The sequence below is a fragment of the Eleutherodactylus coqui genome, chromosome 7, assembly GCF_035609145.1.
Source record: "Eleutherodactylus coqui strain aEleCoq1 chromosome 7, aEleCoq1.hap1, whole genome shotgun sequence".
NCBI lineage: Eukaryota > Metazoa > Chordata > Amphibia > Anura > Eleutherodactylidae > Eleutherodactylus > Eleutherodactylus coqui.
This window is the reverse complement of record NC_089843.1, coordinates 596,176-618,319: the sequence shown is the minus strand read 5'-3', so window position 1 is coordinate 618,319 and position 22,144 is coordinate 596,176. Positions and strand designations below refer to the sequence as shown.

At 43.6% G+C, this 22,144-nt stretch overlaps 1 protein-coding gene across 1 annotated transcript in view; it reads left to right on the top strand.

Moving 5' to 3' along the window:
- Positions 1-21,831, top strand: part of LOC136572300 (gastrula zinc finger protein XlCGF17.1-like) — a 354,860-nt gene extending 333,029 nt beyond the window's left edge. Inside the window, exons 2-5 of the mRNA XM_066572764.1 lie at positions 7,751-7,863; positions 11,652-11,804; positions 11,876-11,999; positions 15,897-21,831. Of these exons, the coding sequence (XP_066428861.1) occupies positions 7,804-7,863; positions 11,652-11,804; positions 11,876-11,999; positions 15,897-16,723 (1,164 nt within the window). The 5' untranslated portion in view covers positions 7,751-7,803 and the 3' untranslated portion in view covers positions 16,724-21,831. The remainder of the gene's footprint in view (positions 1-7,750; positions 7,864-11,651; positions 11,805-11,875; positions 12,000-15,896) is intronic.
- The last annotated feature ends 313 nt before the right edge of the window (positions 21,832-22,144 follow it).

The following is a 22,144-nucleotide window of genomic DNA, read 5'->3' as shown; positions in this document are numbered from 1 at the left end:
GTCATTGCGCAGGTTCCCTATCGCGAGAGGGGTGAGGCATTTTATTCCCCCCTTTTTCTGATTAAAAAAACGAACAGCTCTATCAGAACCATCTTCAATCTGAAGGCCCTAAATAAATTCATTTCCTACAAGAAATTTAAGATGAAAACCGTGAGGTCTATCGTATCACTAATAGACCCAGATAGTGTAATGTGCACTGTAGATCTCAAAGACGCATATTATCACGTCCTAATAGCCGCAGTTTACCACAAATACCTGAGGTTCGCCCTGCGGGACGATGACGGAATCCATCACTATCAGTTTACGGCTCTACCCTTTGGGATCTCGACTGCCCCCCAAGTCTTCACAAAGATAGTAATAGAGATGGTAGCTTATTTCAGGCGAAACCAGATTCTCATTTTTCCATATTTGGATGACTTCTTGTTGGTGTCAAGAACAACAGAGGCCATACGCACAGACCTGTCCGTAGTCCTATCTACCCTGAATGATTTAGGGTGGATAATTAATGAACAGAAGTCCGATTTCACCCCAGGTACTCGGAAGGTATACCTGGGCATACTACTAGACTCCCACATCCAGGAATCTCGGCTTCCACTATCCAGGAGGGAAGACCTTATTCAAACAGTAACCTCTCTGTGCCGGGCTACTATGGTATCTATCAGAGAAGCAATGAAAGTGCTTGGTATTCTGACAGCCTGCATACAGATAATTCCATGGGCACAAGCCCATACCCGACAGCTACAAAGGTTCATCCTTGCCAGGTGGGACAAACGGCAGACCTCCCTAGACAAGAAGGTGAGCCTGTCCGTCCAAGTTAAAGAATCCCTACGCTGGTGGACCACGCAGAGGAACCTGAGTAAGGGTACCTCCTGGTCACGGGAACCCGCCATATCTGTCACAACAGATGCCAGCAAAACAGGATGGGGAGCGCAAGTAGCCGACCTAACCCTACAGGGAACCTGGGACTCCCAAGTAGCAACACGCTTGTCTAATTATAGAGAATTAAGAGCAATTTGGGAGACCCTTCGTGCGGCAGAACCCCACTTAAAAATCTTAACCGATAACATGACAGGTCTCTCGTTCCTTCGTCACCAGGGGAAATGCGACACCCACACTTCCAACAACTGACGGCAAAGATGCTTCGCTGGCCGGAATCCACCATGCTGTCCCTTTCAGCGATTCATCTAAAAGGGTCCACAAACGTTGTTGCTGACTTCCTAAGCAGACAGAGCGTCCTTCCGCGAGAATGGGGTCTGAACCAGCAAGTCTTCCACCAACTAACATGCCAGTGGGGAGAACCGCAGGTAGATCTGTTCGCCACGAGGAAAAATACAAAGTGCTGGGACTTTTATTCGCTCAACCCAAGAGACAACCCGTGGGAAGTAGATGCCCTGTCTCAAAGCTGAGACATGGACATAGCTTATGCATTTCCTCCCTTCTCACTGATCCCGCACACCCTCAGAAAGATTCAGGCCAGCCGGGCATCAGTAATCTTAGTCGCTCCCATGTGGGACAAGAGACCCTGGTATCCCCTACTAAAGGCTTTAACGATCCGGGGTCCACTTCTACTACCGGCCACGGAAGATCTCCTTCTCCAGGGCCCGCTAACATACTTTGGGGTCGGAAAACTAAAACTAGCGGCCTGGATGCTGAAGGCGTACTACTTCGAGGGAAGGGGCTTTCCCACAAAGTAATTAATACCTTGACCAAAAGTCGTAAACCTGTAACTACAGCCATCCACAACAGGATATGAATAAAGTTCTCAGACTTCTGTAAACTAGTTCCAGGCAAAATTCCAGAGATTGACATACCCACAATCCTGGAATTCCTGCAGGCAGGCCTAGAGAAAGGCCTTAGCCCAAGAACTCTTAGGGTTCAGACAGCGGCATTAGGATCATACCTAGACTTTCCCTTGGCGGAACACTGCTGGGTTCGTAGGTACCTCAAAGGGGCAGACAGGCTTCAGCCCTTTATTAGGGAAACTTTACCTACTTGGGACCTAAACCTAGTCCTAAATAGTTTCTGCCAACTCCCCTTTGAACCCCTCTTCCAACTCCCCCTAAGACTACTCACGCTAAAAGTTGCTCTTTTAGTCGCCATAATTTCCGCCCGGAGAGGAGGAGAACTACAAGCGTTATGTTGTGTCGAACCACATATGCTAATACAAGACAATAGAATTATGTTTAAATTAGACCCAACCTTTCTGCCGAAAGTAGTGTCCAAATTCCATAGAGCAGACAATTACTCTGCCCTCTTTTTGCCAAATCCCCCATAATGATAGAGAACGAGAGTTCCACAGCTTAGATGTCAGAAGGGCCGTTCTATGGTATTTAGAGGCTACCCACTCTTTCTGAAAGAATAACAACCTCTTTGTCCAATTTCAGGGGCCAGACAAAGGAAAGATGGCATCTAAAGGCACTATTGCATGGTGGATCAAGACTGCCATCCAGGAGGCGTACAAAGCCAGGGGTCTCGATCCTCTGGGGAAAATCAGAGCCCACTCTACACGGTCTCTCTCCTCCTCATTGGCAGAGAAAGGCCAGGCGTCTGCTGAGCAAATTTGCAAAGCAGCCACCTGATCTAGTCTACACACCTTTATAAAACACTATAGGGTTAACGTCCAGTTGGACAAAGACCTGGGATATGGACGGAAAGTCCTCCAGGCAGTAGTCCCATCCTAAAGTCGCCTATAATTTGGGATTACTCCATTGTAATGGGGCCGTCGGGATGACGACCTGGAAAGATACGGATTACTTACCAGTAGTCCCTTTTCCGGGAGTGCTCACGGCGGCCCATAGTTCCCTCCCTTTTAGAATAATTATGTTCTTTTCATTGTAAATATGACCGAATAAAGGTAAAATTTGGTTCAGTAAACATTGTCCACTGTAATAATTTGAAAGTCACTGAAGCATGGTAGAAAGGGAGGTGCTTTAAGGGCTCTTCCTGTCCCTACCGAGGTCAGAGGGCAACCTCCATGGTAAATGGGGCTGTCGTGATGACTCCTGGAAAAAGGACTACTGGTAAGTAATCCGTATCTTTCCCTACCCCCGGCTAGCAAATGTAGCTGAGTGCGTGGAGATTTCACAGGGGTCCGCGGTAAGCGGCTCTTGGTCACGTGATTACCATTATCTAATGGATAACGGCAATATGGTAAAAGTACAAAAAAGTTAAAGTGTCACCTCCTGTCACGTATGCAATCCATGAGAAAAGGTGAAAGTACCTAAGGCCTCCATTGATGTCCCCCGATAGGATCTTTAGCCACAGACCTTTCCCCAGCCCATCGTGAAAATAGCAGACGCAAGCACAAAAGCTGGGGACAGCCTGGGAAATTTAAAATCTCCCTGCTCCTGGCTACTAAAGGTAGCTGAAAATCTGGAGCAGTAACCGATGGCCGCAGTAAGCGGTCCCCGGTCACGTGATCGCCGTTATCCAATGGATAATGGCGATCACGTAAAGGTTAAAAAAAAAGACGAAAGTCAATGTTCCTTTGCGATTTGGGCCCTCTGTGCATACGGGCATAAGATTAGGACCACGACGGGTATGTTTCTGAACACAGAACAAACGGGGATCCATTTTGGGGTAAAAGTCTTTATTTTTATGTGTGCTGTACAAAAAAATGTTTTAAAATGACACAATTGCCAGAAAAATGAAAAACATAATTTTTCCCTTCTGCTTTGCTTAGATTCATTCAAAAACTGTGGGGTCAAAATATGCAGTACACCCCTAGATGAATGCGTTAAGGGGTCTAGTTTTCAGAATGCGTTCATTTAAGGGGGTTCTCCAGTGTTTTGGCCGCATAAGAGCTCTACAAGTGGGCAATGGGGCCTAAATCACCTTCAAGTAAAATGTCTGTTCTGAAAGACACTGGCTGCACCTTTCAGTTTGGGCCCCGTTGTGCAAACGGACATAAGATTAGGGCCACAATGGGTATGTTTCTGAACACAGGAGAAACAGGGGGATCCATTTTGGGGTGTAAATCCTCATTTTCATGTGCGCTATAGAAAGAAAATGTCTTTTTAAAATGACATATTTGCAAAAATATAAAATTTTATTTTTTCTCCACTAAATTGCATTAACTCCTGGAAATCCTCCTGCCCCCCTCAGTGAGTACATTAGGGGTGTAGTTTATAAAATAGAGGCATTTGTGGGGGGATCTATCATTCTGACTCCTATGAGCAATCTGGGCTTGTGTAGGAAAACAAAGTGTTTGTCAAAATGCTAATAATCAATGTTAAATTTGTTACGTCTCCTAAATGGTTAAAAAAATGAAAGTTTTTCAAATGTGCTTCCAGAATAAAGTAAACAGATGGAAATATATCTTATCAGACATTCATACAGTATGTTTACACATTTTTGAGAAATTACAGTTGAGAATGTGAAAGAATGATGAATGATGCTCTTCCTGTGGATAAGAAGCCTCCAGCCACAGAGATGGAGGCTTCATCTAAAGTGAATGATTCCCCATTAATGGACAGTGCAGAATCAGAGAATGAGTCACAAAAGGCTTCATCTGCAGAGAGTGCTGCCCCTCAGTGGGCACTGAAGCTTGATCCACAGAGAATCCGACTCCCACATTGGGTACTGGGACTGGACCTGTCTGGCTCTGTCTAGGGGGTGACGGATATCAATAATAGGAGCCACCTGGAGAAGAACCTATTAAAGCTGGAACTGAGTTAGTGAAATCTTCTGTGGATCTCCAAGTGTTTGGTTTCTGATTAGAAAGGAGTCCCCTTCTGGATGATGTGAGGATGTCCCTAACGAGCCCTCCTCCTGTATAATGGAGTCTCCTCAGTAGTTTGGGCTTCTCTGCTGGCCTTCTCCAGGACTCTCTCTCTCTGTTCGGTAGAAGAACCGCCTGTCTTTTCTACTGGAATTTTCTGAAAAAAAAATAGAAAAGAAAATGTGAAAAAATAACAATCTCTTTTTTCAAAATGTTCCCAATTTTAGCACTTAATAATTATACACAAATTGTATTGGTCTATTTTTACCACCTAAATGAAGTACAACATGTGGCAAAAAAACAATGTCAGAATCACTGGGATCTGCAGAACCTTTACGGAGTTATTCATGTTAAATGACACATGGCAGATTTCCAAAATTTGGCTCCGTCACTAAGGCGCAAACAGGCTTTGTCACAAAGGGGTTAAATCAATTGTAGCACGGGCTTAACTTAGCAGTAGCAGTGCTGATTAAATGAATGAAAACTTGCATTAATTTCCATTACGAGTGCTGACAAGTCATTATAAACAAAATAACAAAACCATTGTATCTGAAAAAATTAATTTTGGGGCAAAAATGTTAAGACTTCGTGGTCGATGAGGGGCGCTGAGGCTCGATGAGGGGCGCTGAGGCTCGATGAGGGGCGCTGAGGATCGATGAGGGGCGCTGAGGATCGATGAGGGGCGATGAGGATCGATGAGGGGCGCTGAGGATCGATGAGGGGCGCTGAGGATCGATGAGGGGCGCTGAGGATCGATGAGGGGCGCTGAGGATCGATGAGGGGCGCTCGCAGTTGAGGTGTTGTCGAAGCTGAGCTAAAATTTTGCACAGAATTTTGTTTTTTTTGTTAGTTGGAGCGAGACAGAAGGGCGGGAGCTAAACTTTTAGAAAGTTGAGAAATGAGGGCCACCCTAGGATCTGCGCATCGGCCTGGAATCGCTCCGCACCCATCATTTTATCATTTTATGGATTTTTTTTGTAATTAAAGAAGAATAAAATAAAGTGTTTTTGAGACTCTGCTTTTCTCCTTTTGATGTTAAATTATCTACACCCTCGTATTATATATATAGTTCTATATACACACAGTATACACTATAAGTGTGCGTGTAGTTCTATAACACAGGTGTGTATACTGTGTAGTGCGCCCCCACAGGCCTTCTGGTGTGCCCACTAGTACAGCCATGTGACAGGCTTTTATGGGGAAATGTCTTCATTTTACTGCTTTCTGGTGGAAATTCCCTTTTCATGCTTCAAACGGAGAATCAGAGTCACCTTACCTACAGGGGGAGAATAAATAGAGGGAAGGTCACACAATGTGCCCATTTATCTCCCTTCACTTCTAGGTGAGCAGCCCCCCAGATTGGCACCAACATCCAGCAGACATTGTAGTAAGAATGCTTTCAGAAATAGAAGGGTTAATATTTGATTTTTTTGTCAATTAATAAAATGCAAAATGACTGAAGAAAAGAGAAATGTACTTGTGTGGCGCCCTTCTCCTTCATCAGTTTTCTCGGCACACTTGCACACAGTTTTTGAAGGAAATAGTCAGTGAAGTTTTTCCAGACATCTTGGAGAACTAAGCACAGATTTTGGTAAATTGTCACCCAGCTTTCTGTGTTGACCTGCCACCGCTCTGGACTATGGGAAAGCTGGGTTGGACTCCTCCATATCATTCCGAGCAGAGGTCTTTGATGTATATTTGTCCCAAGAAGTAATGAAGTTATCCAGTGACAAGGGGATGTTAATGATCCCCCCACCCTATTTACCTGAAGGCCCCAGTCCGACAGCAGGTACCTTTTCAGAACAGCAAGGATACTGCGGACTGGGTGCAGTTACTCCCGTCGCTGTGCAATCTCCAGAACCCACAGAATTGCCTATATGCATCGCCGATGACCTGTCGCCGACCATGTTTGGTATCCACACACGAGTGAATTCCTGATATTAAACATGGTGGCCATATTTTCCCTATTGGAGCACCTCTTGAAATGCTAAATCTGGGTTCTATCCACATGACCCACGCATATACTGAACCTGCCCTTGATAATGTCAGAAGAAGGCCGGCAGGGGTGTCATCCGGCAAAGGCTTTGTAAACCAAGTGGGTCCCATCCCTAAGAGGTGAGGAGTGGCACCTAAGCTGCAGTCTGTTCGGTGGCTCCCCGCAGGTCAGGACTATTGATGACAACGTAGACTGGTATTTTCTCGTGTTTTGTCCCTTTTGTTTTATACTGTTTGTACTTGGAGCTCCTTCTCTTTTACGTAAATCATCTTTTGTACGTTTTTATCTAAGCACTGCTAACACTTTTGTAGAATAAAGATTTAAACTTTACTAGTCTTCCTTGAACACTTTAAGGATCCATAACTCCGAAGTGGGGAGATTGTGTGTGGGGTGGCAGACCTACCTGAAATGGTTAGTGGTGGCAGCATGGTGTGTTGGGTGTGCCAGGCCTTGCAGGGTGCCATTTAGGCTCCATCATGTGCAAAGGCAGGATCCAGGGAGCTGGAACTAAGTCGACCTTACAGGTCTGCCCCAGGTGCTGACGTCCTTGAGTGATGACTGTCTGGTCCATAAACTGCCGTCCCTGACAATTGGTCGTAGCAGAAGTGTGTGAATCGTGACACAGATCTTCTGTAGATGTCGGCTCGCTCCAATCCTTCTGTCTCTTCAAGTAATCCCAGACAGACTGGATGATGTGAGATCAGTGGGGGCCACATCAGCACTTCCGGGACTCCTTGTTCTTTCCAATGCCAAAGATAGTTCTTAATGACATTGGCTTTATTCTGCAGTAGGACAATGACCCAAACATTCAGCCATAATATATCTTCTCTTTTTGAAAACAATTCTTACTTTGCAACATTATTTCCACACCTACCTAAGTTTTTAAAACTGTACTGTATATTATGGGCTGGGTTGGGGGGGGGAATTCGTGTCCATGTTGGAGTCTACCTATAATCCATGTGGTGACGGCTCTAAGAAGGGGCTTCTCAGTCAGGAAGGTTCTCAATGTTACTAATGATCTTCTCTTCTCAAAGACCCCTTCAGTACTACAACCTCCATCATCCATCTTCTGAATGACCCCCCAAGGATGACCACCAGAAGGATATTAGATGTCACCTTGGAGATCATCTACCTGCTTACTGGAGAGGTGATTTAACCTATATATGACCTTTTTTTTTTTACCATCGCCCACTTTGAAGCCTACCGACCATGAGATAATCCTCCACCCACCAGTTAGGAAGAGGAAGCATAAAAGAGTCCTCCAACAGCTGTAGAAAGCTTTATGGATGAGAATGTTGAGTTTAAATTGAATTGTATAGTGGACTGGCAACGGATGCAATGCTTGCCCCCGGGGCGGAGGCATTGGTGCAGTGCTTGCCCCCGGGGCGGAGGCATCAGTGCAGTGCTTGCCCCCGGGGCGGAGGCATCGGTGCAGTGCTTGCCCCCAGGGCGGAGGCATCAGTGCAGTGCTTGCCCCCAGGGCGGAGGCATCAGTGCAGTGCTTGCCCCCGGGGCGGAGGCATCGGTGCAGTGCTTGCCCCCGGGGCGGAGGCATTGGTGCAGTGCTTGCCCCCGGGGCGGAGGCATCAGTACAGCAGGCAGAAAGATGAGTTTGGCTATGGCATTCCGGATGGAATGCAGAGGGGAGAGTTTAATGAGGGATAAACCTATCGGTAGCGAATTGCATCAGTCAAGACGAGAATAGATCAGGGTAACAATTAAGAGTATTTGATGTCTTAACAGTAACTAAAGGTCAGAGTCTGGAGATGTTTTTGAGGTGCAGACTGAATATAGGGAGTAAAGGAAAGGTCGGAGTCACATGACACCAGGATAGCGGGCGTGCTGCAAGGAGTTATGGTGGTACAAATGTTGAGATATCGGATTTAGGTTGGTTAATAGATGGTGGAAACAGAAGAAGGACATGTTTAGGACAGCAGACAGACAACCACTAGTATGATGTCATGGGAAGGACTGCATATTTGGGTCTTGTCAGTGTAGAGATGGTACTAAAAGTCAAATTTAATTATAGCTTGTTTAATATGGGCTGTGTAAGAAGGAGAGGACAGAGGAATGGACTGAGGAACCTGAATAGCGATGGGGAGGGGAGTAGTAGTAGAGCCGGCAAATGATGCACAACGACCGGTCAGAGAGGGAGAAGGAAAACCTGGCAGATCAGAATCTCTCGGGTGTATTGAGTGGAGCTTACTGTGGTGGAGTTAGTGATATACAGTGTCAAATGCCAGAAGAATCAGTGTAACATAGTCGCCATTAAATTTAGCTGGCAGGAGATCGTTTAACACTTAACATTCTGCAAAAAACCGCTCTTACTAGAGTGCAAAAACAGACTAAGAAGTCAAGAACCGAACTCCCAGAGAGATTATTAGGCAAGAGTTGACCAGGTGTTCAGGAGTTTGGAGATGACGCGGATATTACAGACAGGACAGCTCAAGAGATTTTTGTTCAGTAATTGTGATCTGACAGCATGTTTAAGAGGATGGGAATATATCAGAAGGAAAGGAAAAATATTGTAGTGAGGGGACCAATGAGAGTCGGGTAGAGAGACTGGACAAGGTGCGATGGAATAGGGGGAGAAGAGAGGAGCCTGGAGATTTATTCTTTCATTATAAGGTCAAATGCTGAGGGTGAACTAGAGAAGGTGTGGGAAATAAAAGACCAAAGGGGAAGATGACTGGAGGAGGTGAGAAAGAGAAGAGGATCAAAAGGAAAGAGGGCCAGAGGAGGTTCAGGAGGGGAGGGGCTCAAAAGGGAAGAGGACCAGATGAGGTGCCATAGGGCAGGGGATCAAAAGGGAAGAACATCAGAGGAGATTTGGTGAGGAAGGAGATTAAAGGGGAATAGAACCAGAGGAGAACCAGCGGAGATGAGAAAGGGGATCATAGGGAGAGATGACTGTATGAGGTGATGGAGAGGATCAAAAGGGAAGAGGGCCAAAAGAGGTGCAAGAAGGAAGGGGTTCAAAGGTGAAGAGAACCAGAGGAAGTGCAGGAGGGTAGGGGTTCAAAGGGGAAGAGAACCAGAGGAAGTGCAGGAGGGAAGGGGTTCAAAGGAGAAGAGAACGAGATACAGAAGATTGGACTGCAAGGCTTGAAGGATACACTGTATTTCTAAGAAACAGACCTAATAAAAGGGGAGGAGGTGTTGTGTTGTATATTAGGAAAACATTCATCTCCACAGAGATTCAAGCTTCAGAGCTGGGAGTTCTGTAGAAACTGTTTGGGTAAGAATACAAGGAAACACTTAAATTACATCTTAGGCTACTGAAGAAAGATGCAGAAGTAATTGCTGAACCACTCGCCATAATCTTTAAAAATTCCTGGAGAACAGAAGTCTCAGAAGATTGGAAAAGGTCAAATGTTATTTCCATCTTCAAAAAAGGGAAGAAGATGGATCCAGGAAACTACAGGCCTGTGAGCCTGACTTCTATACTGGGAAAGATCTTTGAACACATTATTAAACAGCATGTATGCAAGTACTTGGATGAGAATGGAGTAATTAAGCAGAGCCAGCATGGGTTTGTAACAAACAAGTCATGTCAGACTAATCTGATTTCCCTCTATGACAGAATCACAGACTGGGTTGGTCAAGGAAATGCAGTAGTTATAGTAAATCTTGACTTTAGTAAAGCATTTGACAAAATATCTCATACCATTCTTTATTTAAAAAATGACCAAATCTGGGATTGACAAGGCAACTGTTAGGTGGATTCACAACTGGCTGAGTGATCGTACTCAAAGAGTGGTCATAAATGGCTGCACATCCACGTGGAAGAATGTCTCAAATAGGGTACAACAAGGCTCTGTCCTAGACCCAGTGTTTGTCAACATGTTTATAAATGATCTAGATAAGGAGATTGATGGGAACCTGATCAAATATGCTGATAACACAAAGCTAGTGGGAATGACTAACACAAAAGAGGAGAGAAGATTCAAAAAAATCTGGAGAATCTTGAAAATTAGGTGGCGGCTAATGGAATGGTATTTAACAAGAAATGCAAAGTCCTACATCTGGGCAAGAAAAAGGAAGAAAACACATACAGAATGAGCGGAATTGGGCTAAGCAGCAGCACATGTGAAAAAGACGGGTATACTAATAGATCACAGACTGGACATGAGTCAACAATGTGATGCAGCAGCCAAAAAGGCAAACACAATTCTGGGATGTATTAAGAGAAGCATAGAGTCTAGATCACGTGAGGTCATTATCCCCTCTACTCTTCCTTAGTCAGATCTCATCTGGAATACTGTGTCCAGTTCTGGGCACCCCACTTTATACAAGACATAGACAAACTGGAGCGAGTTCAGAGAAGAGTCACCAAGATGGTGAGCGGTCTGCAAATCATGTCCTATGAGGAACGGTTAAAGGATCTGGGAATGTTTAGCAGAAGAGAAGGCTGAGAGGAGACTTAATAGCTGTCTACAAATATCTGAAGGGCTGTCACAGTGCAGAGGGATCAGCCCTATTCTCATCTGTACAAGGAAAGACTAGAAGCAATGGGATGAAACTGAAAGGGAGGAGACACAGATTAGAAATTAGACAGTGACAATGGGGCATCCTCTGTGTCAAAATGAAAGTTTCCTACGCCAAAAATAGATGGGGAATCTCTTGGAAGAGCAGCGAGACTATGCAGTTGTTGATTGTGAATTCACTAAGAGTGCAGACGGAGCTGTATGTCTCTCTCAGGAACACCGCTGATTACAAGGTGGCTAAGATGACCAAAACCACTAAGCTCAGCAGTTACATTGTTTCTATAACTTCTATAGAAGTCAGTGGTGGTTATGCAGACAATATGTATATCAGTGTAATAATAATCCCGTTATCGCTATTGAATTTCTGGAGATCGGTGATCGGCTGTTTGTTCTTAGCCAGATTTTGAGTCAGGAAGGATTTCCTCTGTGTGTTTTTCTTCATCCACAGGAGTACACAGTAGTGAAGACAGCGGCTGTGACTCCCATCATCCATCTCCAGGAGTCAGGAGGGTGGGGCTCCATCACAGAGCCTCCCCCTCACTCCCTGATCCAGAAGATCCTAGAACTCACCAACAAGATGACGGAGCTGCTGACAGGAGAGGTAACTGCAGGGAATGTGGGGGGACATTATACCGGGGGGCTCTGGCTGATGACTGGATATTGTGTTGTCAGGTTCCTATAAGGTGTCAGGATGTGGCCGTCTATTTCTCCATGGAGGAGTGGGAGTATTTAGAAGGACAGTGGGATGTGTATGAGAATGCCATAGTTGAGGACCACCAGCCCCTCACTTCACAAGGTAAGAACAGACGTACAGTTGCATAAAAAGTAAGTGAACTATTGTCAACTTCCTGGATTTCTGCATTAATTACTATTAAAGTGTTGTCCAGTTATAAAGAAATACAATGTAACTAAAACACACAGTTGTATCGTTTATCCTCCATAGTTCAGAAAGAAAAGGTAAGTGAACTTCTGTGTAAATTAAACAGGACTCGTAAAGTTGCTCCCATGTCTGTGGATGGATAGAAAAATACTATATGCATCTATCATATCTATTTCGTGTATATATCTACAACTGACACATTAGAGACTCCCATCTAGAGTCTTCCTTTAGCCTTCTGAACAGCATCAATTCATTGTGCCGTTCATCCGGAGGTCATAGGCCAGTGATGGAACCTTTTAGAGACCCAGTGCCCAAACTGCAACCCAAAACCCACTTATTTACCGCAGAGTGCCAACACTTCAGGGGGCGGGGGTTATCACATCGTATGATTTTACCTCCGTCGTTCTAAAAAGGACAGGGCCGCTTCAAAATAGACAGTGTGCAGATTTTAACAGTTTTTTTGGATGCGGAAATACTGCAGATTGTCCTCAGCGGAGATTACAGTGGAAGATTCTGCAGCATTTCCGCATCCAAAAAGCAGTCAAAATCTGCACCCTGTCTATTTTGAAACAGCCCTGCCCTTTTCCGCCACATGTAAACATATCCCTGTCCCTGCGATAATAGTGCCCCCCCACACACACAGCGGCCCCGAGCAGTAATATTAGTGACACCCCCAGAACGGCCCCCCCAGCAGTAATATTAGTGACATGCCCCAGAGCGGCCCCCCAGCAGTAATAATAGTGACACCCCCCAGCGGCCCCCCAGCAGTAATAATAGTGACACCACCCCAGCAGTCCCCCAGCAATAATAATCCCCCCCCCCCAGCGGTCCCCCAGCAGTAATAATGCCCCCTCCCCCCTTCCCCAGTGGTCCCCCCAGCAGTAATGATGCACGCCCCCACCCCTACCGGTCCCCTAGCAGTAATAATTCCCCCCCCAGCAGTAATAATGCCCCTCCTTCTTCCCCAGCGGTCCCCTCAGCAGTAATAATGCACCCCCCCCACCCCTAGCAGTAATAATGCCCCCCCCCCATCGGTCCCCCAGCAGTAATAATGCCCCGAGCGGTACTTATGAGCAAACATCAGTGGGGTGCAGACTGCAAGTAGACACATACACTACCGTTCAAAAGTTTGGGGTCACCCAAACAATTTTGTGTTTTCCATGAAAAGTCACACTTATTCACCACCATGCGTTGTGAAATGAATAGACAATAGAGCCAAGACATTGACAAGGTTAGAAATAATGATTTGTATCTGAAATAACATTGTTTTTACATCAAACTTTGCTTTCGTCAAAGAATCCTCCTTTTGCAGCAATTCCAGCATTGCACACCTTTGACATTCTAGCTGTTAATTTGTTGAGGTAAGCTTGTGAAATTGCACCCCACGCTTCTAGAAGCATCTCCCACAAGTTGGATTGGTTGGATGGGCACTTCTGGCGTACCATACGGTCAAGCTGCTCCCACAACAGCTCAATGGGGTTCAGATCTGGTGACTGCGCTGGCCACTCCATTACCCATAGAATACCAGCTGCCTGCTTCTGCTGTAAATAGTTCTTGCACAATTTGGAGGTGTGTTTAGGGTCATTGTCCTGTTGTAGGATGAAATTGGTTCCAATCAAGCGCTGTCCACTGGGTATGGCATGGCGTTGCAAAATGGAGTGATAGCCTTCCTTATTCAGAATCCCTTTTACCCTGTACAAATCTCCCACCTTACCAGCACCAAAGCAACCCCAGACCATCACATTACCTCCACCATGCTTAACAGATGGCGTCAGGCATTCTTCCAGCATCTTTTCATTTGTTCTGCGTCTCACAAACGTTCTTCTTTGGGATCCAAACACCTCAAACTTGGATTCATCCGTCCACAACACTTTTTTCCAGTCTTCCTCTGTCCAATGTCTGTGTTCTTTTGCCCATCTTAATCTTTTTCTTTTATTGGCCAGTCTCAGATATGGCTTTTTCTTTGCCACTCTGCCCTGAAGCCCAAAATCCCGCAGCCGCCTCTTCACTGTAGATGTTGACACTGGTGTTTTGCAGGTACTATTTAATGAAGATGCCAGTTGGGTACCTGTGAGGCGTCTGTTTCTCAAACTAGAGACTCTAATGTGCTTATCTTCTTGCTTAGTTGTGCAACGCGGCCTCCCACTTCTTTTTCTACTCTGGTTAGAGCCTGTTTGTGCTGTCCTCTGAAGGGAGTAGTACACACCGTTGTAGGAAATCTTCAATTTCTTAGCAATTTCTCGCATGGAATAGCCTTCATTTCTAAGAACAAGAATAGACTGTCGAGTTTCAGATGACAGTTCTCTTTTTCTGGCCATTTTGAGCGTTTAATTGACCCCACAAATGTGATGCTCCAGAAACTCAATCTGCTCACAGGAAGGTCAGTTTTGTAGCTTCTGTAACGAGCTAGACTGTTTTCAGATGTGTGAACATGATTGCACAAGGGTTTTCTAATCATCAACTAGCCTTCTGAGCCAATGAGCAAACACATTGTACTATTAGAACACTGGAGTGATAGTTGCTGGAAATGGGCCTCTATTCACCTTTGTAGATTTTGCACAAAAAAACAGGCATTTGCAGCTAGAATAGTCATTTACCACATTAGCAATGTATAGAGTGCATTTGTTTAAAGTTAGGACTAGTTTAAAGTTATCTTCATTGAAAAGTACAGTGCTTTTCCTTCAAAAATAAGGACATTTCAATGTGACCCCAAACTTTTGAACGGTAGTGTACAAAACGCCAATTCTTAGTCACAGTCATGGACACTTTTAGTTGCTTATCATACCTTACACTCCAAAAAAAAGATGACATCATACTGCGATCGGGCAGGCATTCTATCAAGCCACCCCAAGAGCATGGCTTGATAGGCATTCTGCTATGACGTAAATCGTCCGGGGGATTTAAATGCCGCTGTTAGATTCAACAGCTACATTTAAGGGGTTAACAGCTCCAATGAGCCGCGTGGCTTATCAGAGCTGTTGCCAACGGGTGTCAGTGGTAAGAAACAGCCAGCACCCCGTTGTATGGAGGGAGATTGCCCCATGATCTCCCTTCTTACATACCCCGATGCTGCAGGATGTAACTGTACATCCTATAGCGTTAAGGGGTTAATAATTTTAGTGCTGTACTTTGTTTTTTATGGTAAGAAGTAATGACCGGTTCCCTTTAAGAAGGAAAAAGGGGACAAGTGGCAGCAATGAGTCCTCAATGCAATGGAAAATCTTTGGAGAGAGCTGAAACCTGCTTTTGAGAAAAGAAGCCAGCAAATATTCTGTGGCAGAACCTAGCAGCCAACGGGCAAGAAGCTCACAGATGGATTAAAGCTTCCAAGTGTTTTTGTAGCCAAGTATTTGCAAAGGTGCCGATAATCCTGTCCGTGTGATATACTTAATTTATTTTGTATTTCTTTTTAGAAATAACTGCATGTAAGTTAGCAAGGACAGTTTTTTGGTGCATGTCTAATGATACAAAGTCAGTACATAGCCACTAATTGCAGAAGATATTGGCATTTTATCCTAAACAATCAGGGGTGCCTCTAACGTTGACCACAACTGTAAAGCTTTACAAGATGGAATCACACTTGCAGTTTTTGAGGCCATTTTTAATTCATTTTTAGAAGTCTGGAGTGAATTCAGACGGAATGAGAAATGACTTATTGCTCTTCTTCTTGCTGAATCTACTTCTGTATTTGACAAAAAAAACCTATTAAAAGCTGCACCAAAACTCCATGTGTGTTTCCAGTCTAATAGGAATGTTATACATTTCTCTACTTTTTATAATTTGAAATAAAAAATTCATTTTTAATCCTAACAGAGAATCCCAGCGAGACCTCAGAGGGAAAATTCATGTTATCGATAAACTATAAAGTAGAAGATGAAGAGATCGTGCAGCACACCTCAGGAGAAAACCTCATTACCCTTAATGTACATCCAGGACTACACCATACAGATGCGTTATATAATCTTTCCAACTATGAGGAACCTTTTGACCAATCACTGATTGTTACCACAGGTGCGGTTCAGAAAGGGAGCAAAAGATTTCAGTGTGGTGAATGTGAAAAACAGTTTACTAAAAGCTCAGGTCTTTATACACACAGAAGAATTCACACTGGTGAAAAGCCATATTCATGTTCAGAATGTGGGAAATATTTTTTTACTAAAGCCAAACTGAATGAGCATAAAAGAATTCACACAGGAGAGAAGCCGTATTCTTGTTCAGAATGTGGGAGATGTTTTACAAATAAATCAAGTCTTGTTAGACATCGGAGAATTCACACAGGGGAGAAACCGTATTCCTGTTCAGAATGTGGGAAATGTTTTAAGGATAAATCAAATCTTGATAAACATAAGAAACGTCACACAGGAGAGAAGCCATATTCATGTTCAGAATGTGGGAAATGTTTTATAGATAGACCAAGTCTTGTTATACATGAGAGAATTCACACTGGAGAGAGGCCATATTCATGTTCAGAATGTGGGAAATGTTTTACAAGTAAATCTCATCTTGGAGCTCATGAAAGAAGTCACACAGGGGAGAAGCCGTATTCGTGTTCAGAATGTGGGAAATGTTTTACAAATAAATCAAATCTTGTTACACATAAAAGAATTCACACAGGAGTGAAGACATTTTCATTGACATGATTATGCTATTCTCTCATCCTACTGACTTCCATTCATTCCTGCAGCCATAAAGTACACACTCTGTTTCACTTTCTTCACCAGTGTTTCCTATACCCCAGTTCACATGCCCCCCAAGAGATCATCTTTTCAGGTTTTCCTCTGTATAGGTGATGTAATTATTGTTTGTCGAAGGAGGTTGGGAAATATTGCAAAATGAGATTCTCAAAGTACAATCATTAACAATCCCTAAAAGAAGGGAGAATGGGAAGCATTTAAAGAGACCAGGATGGATGAACACAGAACGTGTACACATGCTAAAAAGGAAACTGTAGGGCAAGTGTCAGAAAAGCTAAAGCTAATAATGAATTGAGGCTTGCTACAGAGGCCAAAAGCAATAAAAAAGGATTTTGGAGGTCAAAAGCGAAAGAAAAGTCAAAGATGCTATTGGATGCTTACAAGATGATAATGGTGAATTGGTTAAGAATGATGTTGAGAAGGAAGAACTTTTAAATTCCTATTTTGTATCAGTTTTCTTTCAGAAAGTAAATGTAACATCAATTAATCTTCCCTGTGTTATTGGGGAATAAAGGAATGCATGCTATCTGTAAGCAGAGAGATGGTGAGGGAACACTTAGCTACCTTACATGAATCCAAGTCTCAAGGTCCAGATGAATTACGTCCTAGGATACTAAAGGAAGCAGCGGAGGTAATTGCTGAACCACTCGCCGAAATCTGTGACAATTCCTGGATAACAGGAGAAGTCCTAGAAGATTGGATGCCAAATGTTGCCCCTATCTTCACAAAAGAGAAGGTGGACCCAGGAAACTACAGGTCTGTGAGTCTGACTTCTACACCGGGAAAGAACTGTAAACAAATTATTAAACAGCATATATGCTAGTACTTGGATGAGAATGGAGTAATTAACCAGAGCCAGCATGGGTTTGTAACAAACAAGTCATGCCAGACGAAGCTAATTTCCTTTTATGACGGAATCCGCAACTGGGCTGATCAGGGAAATGCGGTGGATATAGTATATCTTGACTTTAGTAAAGCATTTGACAAAGTATCTCATACCATACTTATTGAAAAAATGGCCAAATCTGGGATCGACGAATCAAACTGTTAGGTACATTCACAACTCAAAGAGTGGTCACAAATGGCGTCACATGCAATTGAAAGAATGTCTCAAGTGGGGACCACAAGTCTCTGTCCTAGGCCCAGTTGTGTTCAACATTTTTACAAATGATCTAGAGGAGGGAATTGAGGGGAAACTGGTCAAGTTTGCCAACGACACAAAGCTAGGAAGGATAGCCAACACTGGAGAAGAGAGGGGAGGATTCAAAAAGACATAGAAGAACCTGTACAGTAGGTGGTGACTAATTTGGGTATACTAATAGATCACAGACTGAAAATGAGTCAACAGTGTGATTCAGGAGCAAAAAAGGCACACACAATTCTGGGATGTATTAAGAGAAGCATAGAGTCTAGATCACGTAAGGTAATTATTCTCCACTTTTCCTTGATCATAACTCATTTGGAATACTGTGTTCTGGGAACCCAAATTTAGAAAAGACAAATATCTGAAGGGCGGTCACAGTGCAGATGGATTAGCTCTATTCTCATAGACTTGAAGCAATAAGATGAAACTGAAAGGGTAGAGACACGGATTAGATATTAAACACTGAGGGGATCAATGAGTGCAACAGCTTGCCACAGGAGGTGGTGAGTTCTCCTTCAATGGAAGCCTTCAGAGGCTGGACAGACATCTGTCTGGGATGATTTAGTGAATCCTGCATTGAGTAGGGGGTTGGACCTGATGACCGTGGAGGTCTCTTCCAATTCTATGATTCTGTACCTCAGACATTGCCACATGTGTTCTCTCTATAGGCTGTCTTCAAATCATGACCTGTTAGGGTAATCGTGAGGACTGAAGTTTGGGAAACACCGGTCTACTCGGACAACAGCGGCAGAACGTGTGCCTCCAATATGGCTGCTCCCAGGGAAGGACTCATAAATAAAAAGCTACAGCATTTCTAAACAAGTTTTCTACAGATTGAAATGCATTCTAGTAATAGAGATAATACTTCCCTAGAAAAGAAAAATGTTCTAAGCTTCTGGTTTCAACGGGTCAGAGGGTATTTATGTTAAGGACTTTAAAACAAGGTTCAGATCCCATTTGGGAGTGAAGGGTCTGAAAGATGTTTACCCTTATGAAGAGTTGAACAATAGCACTATTTAATCTCTATTTGTGAATCTCCTATTGTGAGCAGATGCAACATTTTAGAATTCTCAAAATAGATTTCTGATCAGATACTCGTGGACGTTGGATGAGGGTCCAATATGTAACTGTCCGATATTAGAGGTCAGGGAAGAGAAGGATCAGATATGGTGGATTATAACCTTCCTGTAGAAGACTACTGTCCGTAGCCTAATCCTCTCTCCACACTCAGTAGATCATGCATTTATAGTAGTGCTTGAAAGTTTGTGAAACCTTTCGAATTTTTCACATTTATGCTCCTATTTAACCAGAAACTACATTGGATTTTCACACAGGTCCTAAAAGTAGAGGAATAGAAGCAAATCAAACAAATAAGTCACAAATCATAGACTTTGTAATTTATTTATTGACGAAACTGAACTAATATCACATCTATGAGTGGCAAAAGTATGTGAACCTTTGCTTTCAGTATCTGGTGTGGCCCCTTTGGACAGTGATAACTGCACCTAAACCTTGCCAATAATTGTTGATTAGTTCTACATTTCCGCTTGGAAGAGTTTTATCCAGTTCCTCCATACAAGAAATCTTCACCTTCACCTGTGCGTTGGTCGGCTTCCTCCCATGACCTGCTTGCTTCAGATCCTTCCGCATTTCTGTAGGATTAGGGTCAGGAATTTGACTTTAAAAAACTGAAAAAAGGTCAGCTCGCCCAATCTTGCAAATCTTGCTCTCAACCTGAATGTTGCTTGGAGGGGTGCACAGGGATGCTCCAATGGACCCTTCGAGTTCCAAAAAATGAGAAAAAAAATCCCAACAATTCCTTAAAAGTTCAACTTTATTGTTAATCCATAAAAATGACAAAGGTAGTGACTGCACACAACAGAACCTACGCGTTTCAAGCATTACCCCTCTTAGGAATGGCCATGACTAAGAGTAGCAATGCTTGAAATGCATAGGGTATTTGCATTGGGCAATATAATCAGGCCATATAGAATGCAAATCAGATCGGCCAGTGATATTGAACAAAGGAATTGTTTGGGAACCTTAATTCCAAACTTATGTATAAAAACATGAAAAACATAGAGAGCGGGTGAACTACTAGTGACTGTATTGAGATAAGTGGCCGAAGTGACATAAATACAGGATTGAGTGTATCCCATAATCTTGATATATGGTGAAAAAGACACAAAAAAACCCCCAAAGTCTCATGTGGTATTTATTGATGAAATGATTAGATGAGCAAAAAAGTCAGTCTGTCATCTGTTGCGAAATAGAGAGGGATATACGTGAACACAAATGTATCCCCCACATTGCGCACACTCCTTTGAATAAATATTGCCATTGATGACGCGATCAGAGGAACAATTCCCGAATAGATGTCACCGCGGATGACATCATTTAAGGCAGAACATTTTCCCTCTGATTGTCATCAATTTATCGATTTAGTGAATTGTGTTCTTTTTGGACCCAGAAAGCACCAAACAATTTTGTGTGGCAAAACTCCATATTGTGGGCCCAACTAAGTGAAGTCACCTCCCTATTACCTTTTTCTATTTAGTTGTATGTAGTGCGTCCTGGTAATAACCATTTTAACTATACACAAATAAAAGTTACTTTTTAGTCCTAACCTGTGAGTTATTGCCTAATAATAGGCGAAAATTAATACAGCTCTATTTGGATCGTATCTGTCCACGAAACATAGCCTTCTGGTTTGGCTAGATGATCTTTAGCAAACTGCAGATGGGCAACAATGTTCTTTTTGGAGAACAGGAGTTTTCTCCTTGCAGTCCTGCCATGCACAATATCGTTGTTCAATGCTCTCCTGATGGTGGACTACTGTGAGAAAGGCTTTTAGATGCGCAGAGGTTACCTTGGGTCCCTCTCTGATCTCGCGGAGTATTATATGCCTTGCATGATCTCTGTCGGTTGGAGACTCCTGGGGAGGGCTATAATGGTCTTGAATCTCCACTATTTGTACACAATCTGTCTGACTGTGGTTTGGTTGTGTAAACTCTTAGAGATGTTTTTGGAACTTTTTCCAGCATGATGAACATCAACAACTCTTCTGAGGGCCTCCAGAAATCTCCTTTGTTTGTGCCAGGACACACTTTCACAAACGTGTTGTGAGATTAGACTCTGATAGATCCTTGTTCTATACATAAAACTGGTTGCCCGTTCACAACTGATTGTCATCCTAGTGATTGAAAATGCCTTCAAATTATCTGCCAATCCCAAGGGTTCACTTTCTTTCACCAATATGTAATATTAGATCATTTTCCTCAATAAATAAAGGAGTCACAAATCTCAGATTTCATCATCTGTTTGATTTGGTTTTCTTTATATATTTTTACGACTTGTGTGAAAGTCAAATGTGTAGTTTGAGGTCAAATGTAAGCAGAAATATGGAAAGATCACAAAGTTCACAAACTTTCAACCACTCCACATGGGAGAGTCAGGAGGGAAGGCTGTCAGCCAGCAGCAATCTGAAGTATTTGGGTGCTTTTCCAGTTCTCTACTACACTGGATGCTATAAAATACCTTCTCTGAAGGTCCTTTTGTATTCAGCAGTGTCCTCCGGGTTGGTGGAGAAGAGGACCCTGGGAGATAAGGTCATTCCTAATTCATTGTAGGACAGGTTCTTCCTTCCAGGATTGAGAGCCTACACCACTTTGTCCAGTAAGACCCAATCACTATTGCTGAGCAGACTCTCTCCTAACAGTAATGTGCTGTGTTAGTAATAGAAGGCAATCTCTGCGTCTGTACACATGGAGTGATTCCATAATGTAAGGTAATAGTTCACAATAAAGGTCATCGTGCTGTAGGACTGAAGATATGAATGAGCCCCCTGTGTGGGGATTCGGATCATGGATTAACCATGTAATGTCATTTCTGGAAATGTAATAAAAGTCTTCAGAGCCAATATGGAAGAGATTGTAGGCTGATTGTATCACGTGTGTACATGTAGTAAGAGAGGATGTCCCTGATCTGTAACCCAACACCCTCACATAGTTTATCTAAGGGCTTATACCGACGTGCGTATATGGGCCGGGTTTTCATGCCCGGCCGATATACGCTGTCTCTCTCTGCAGGGGGAGGAGGCCGGGCCAGGAACAGTGCACTGAGCTTCCGACCTCTCTCTGCCCCTCGCCACTGTCTGCAATGGGAGGGGTGGGATGGGGCGGAGCCAAGTTCCACCCCTCCCATTGCAAACAGTGGCGAGGGGC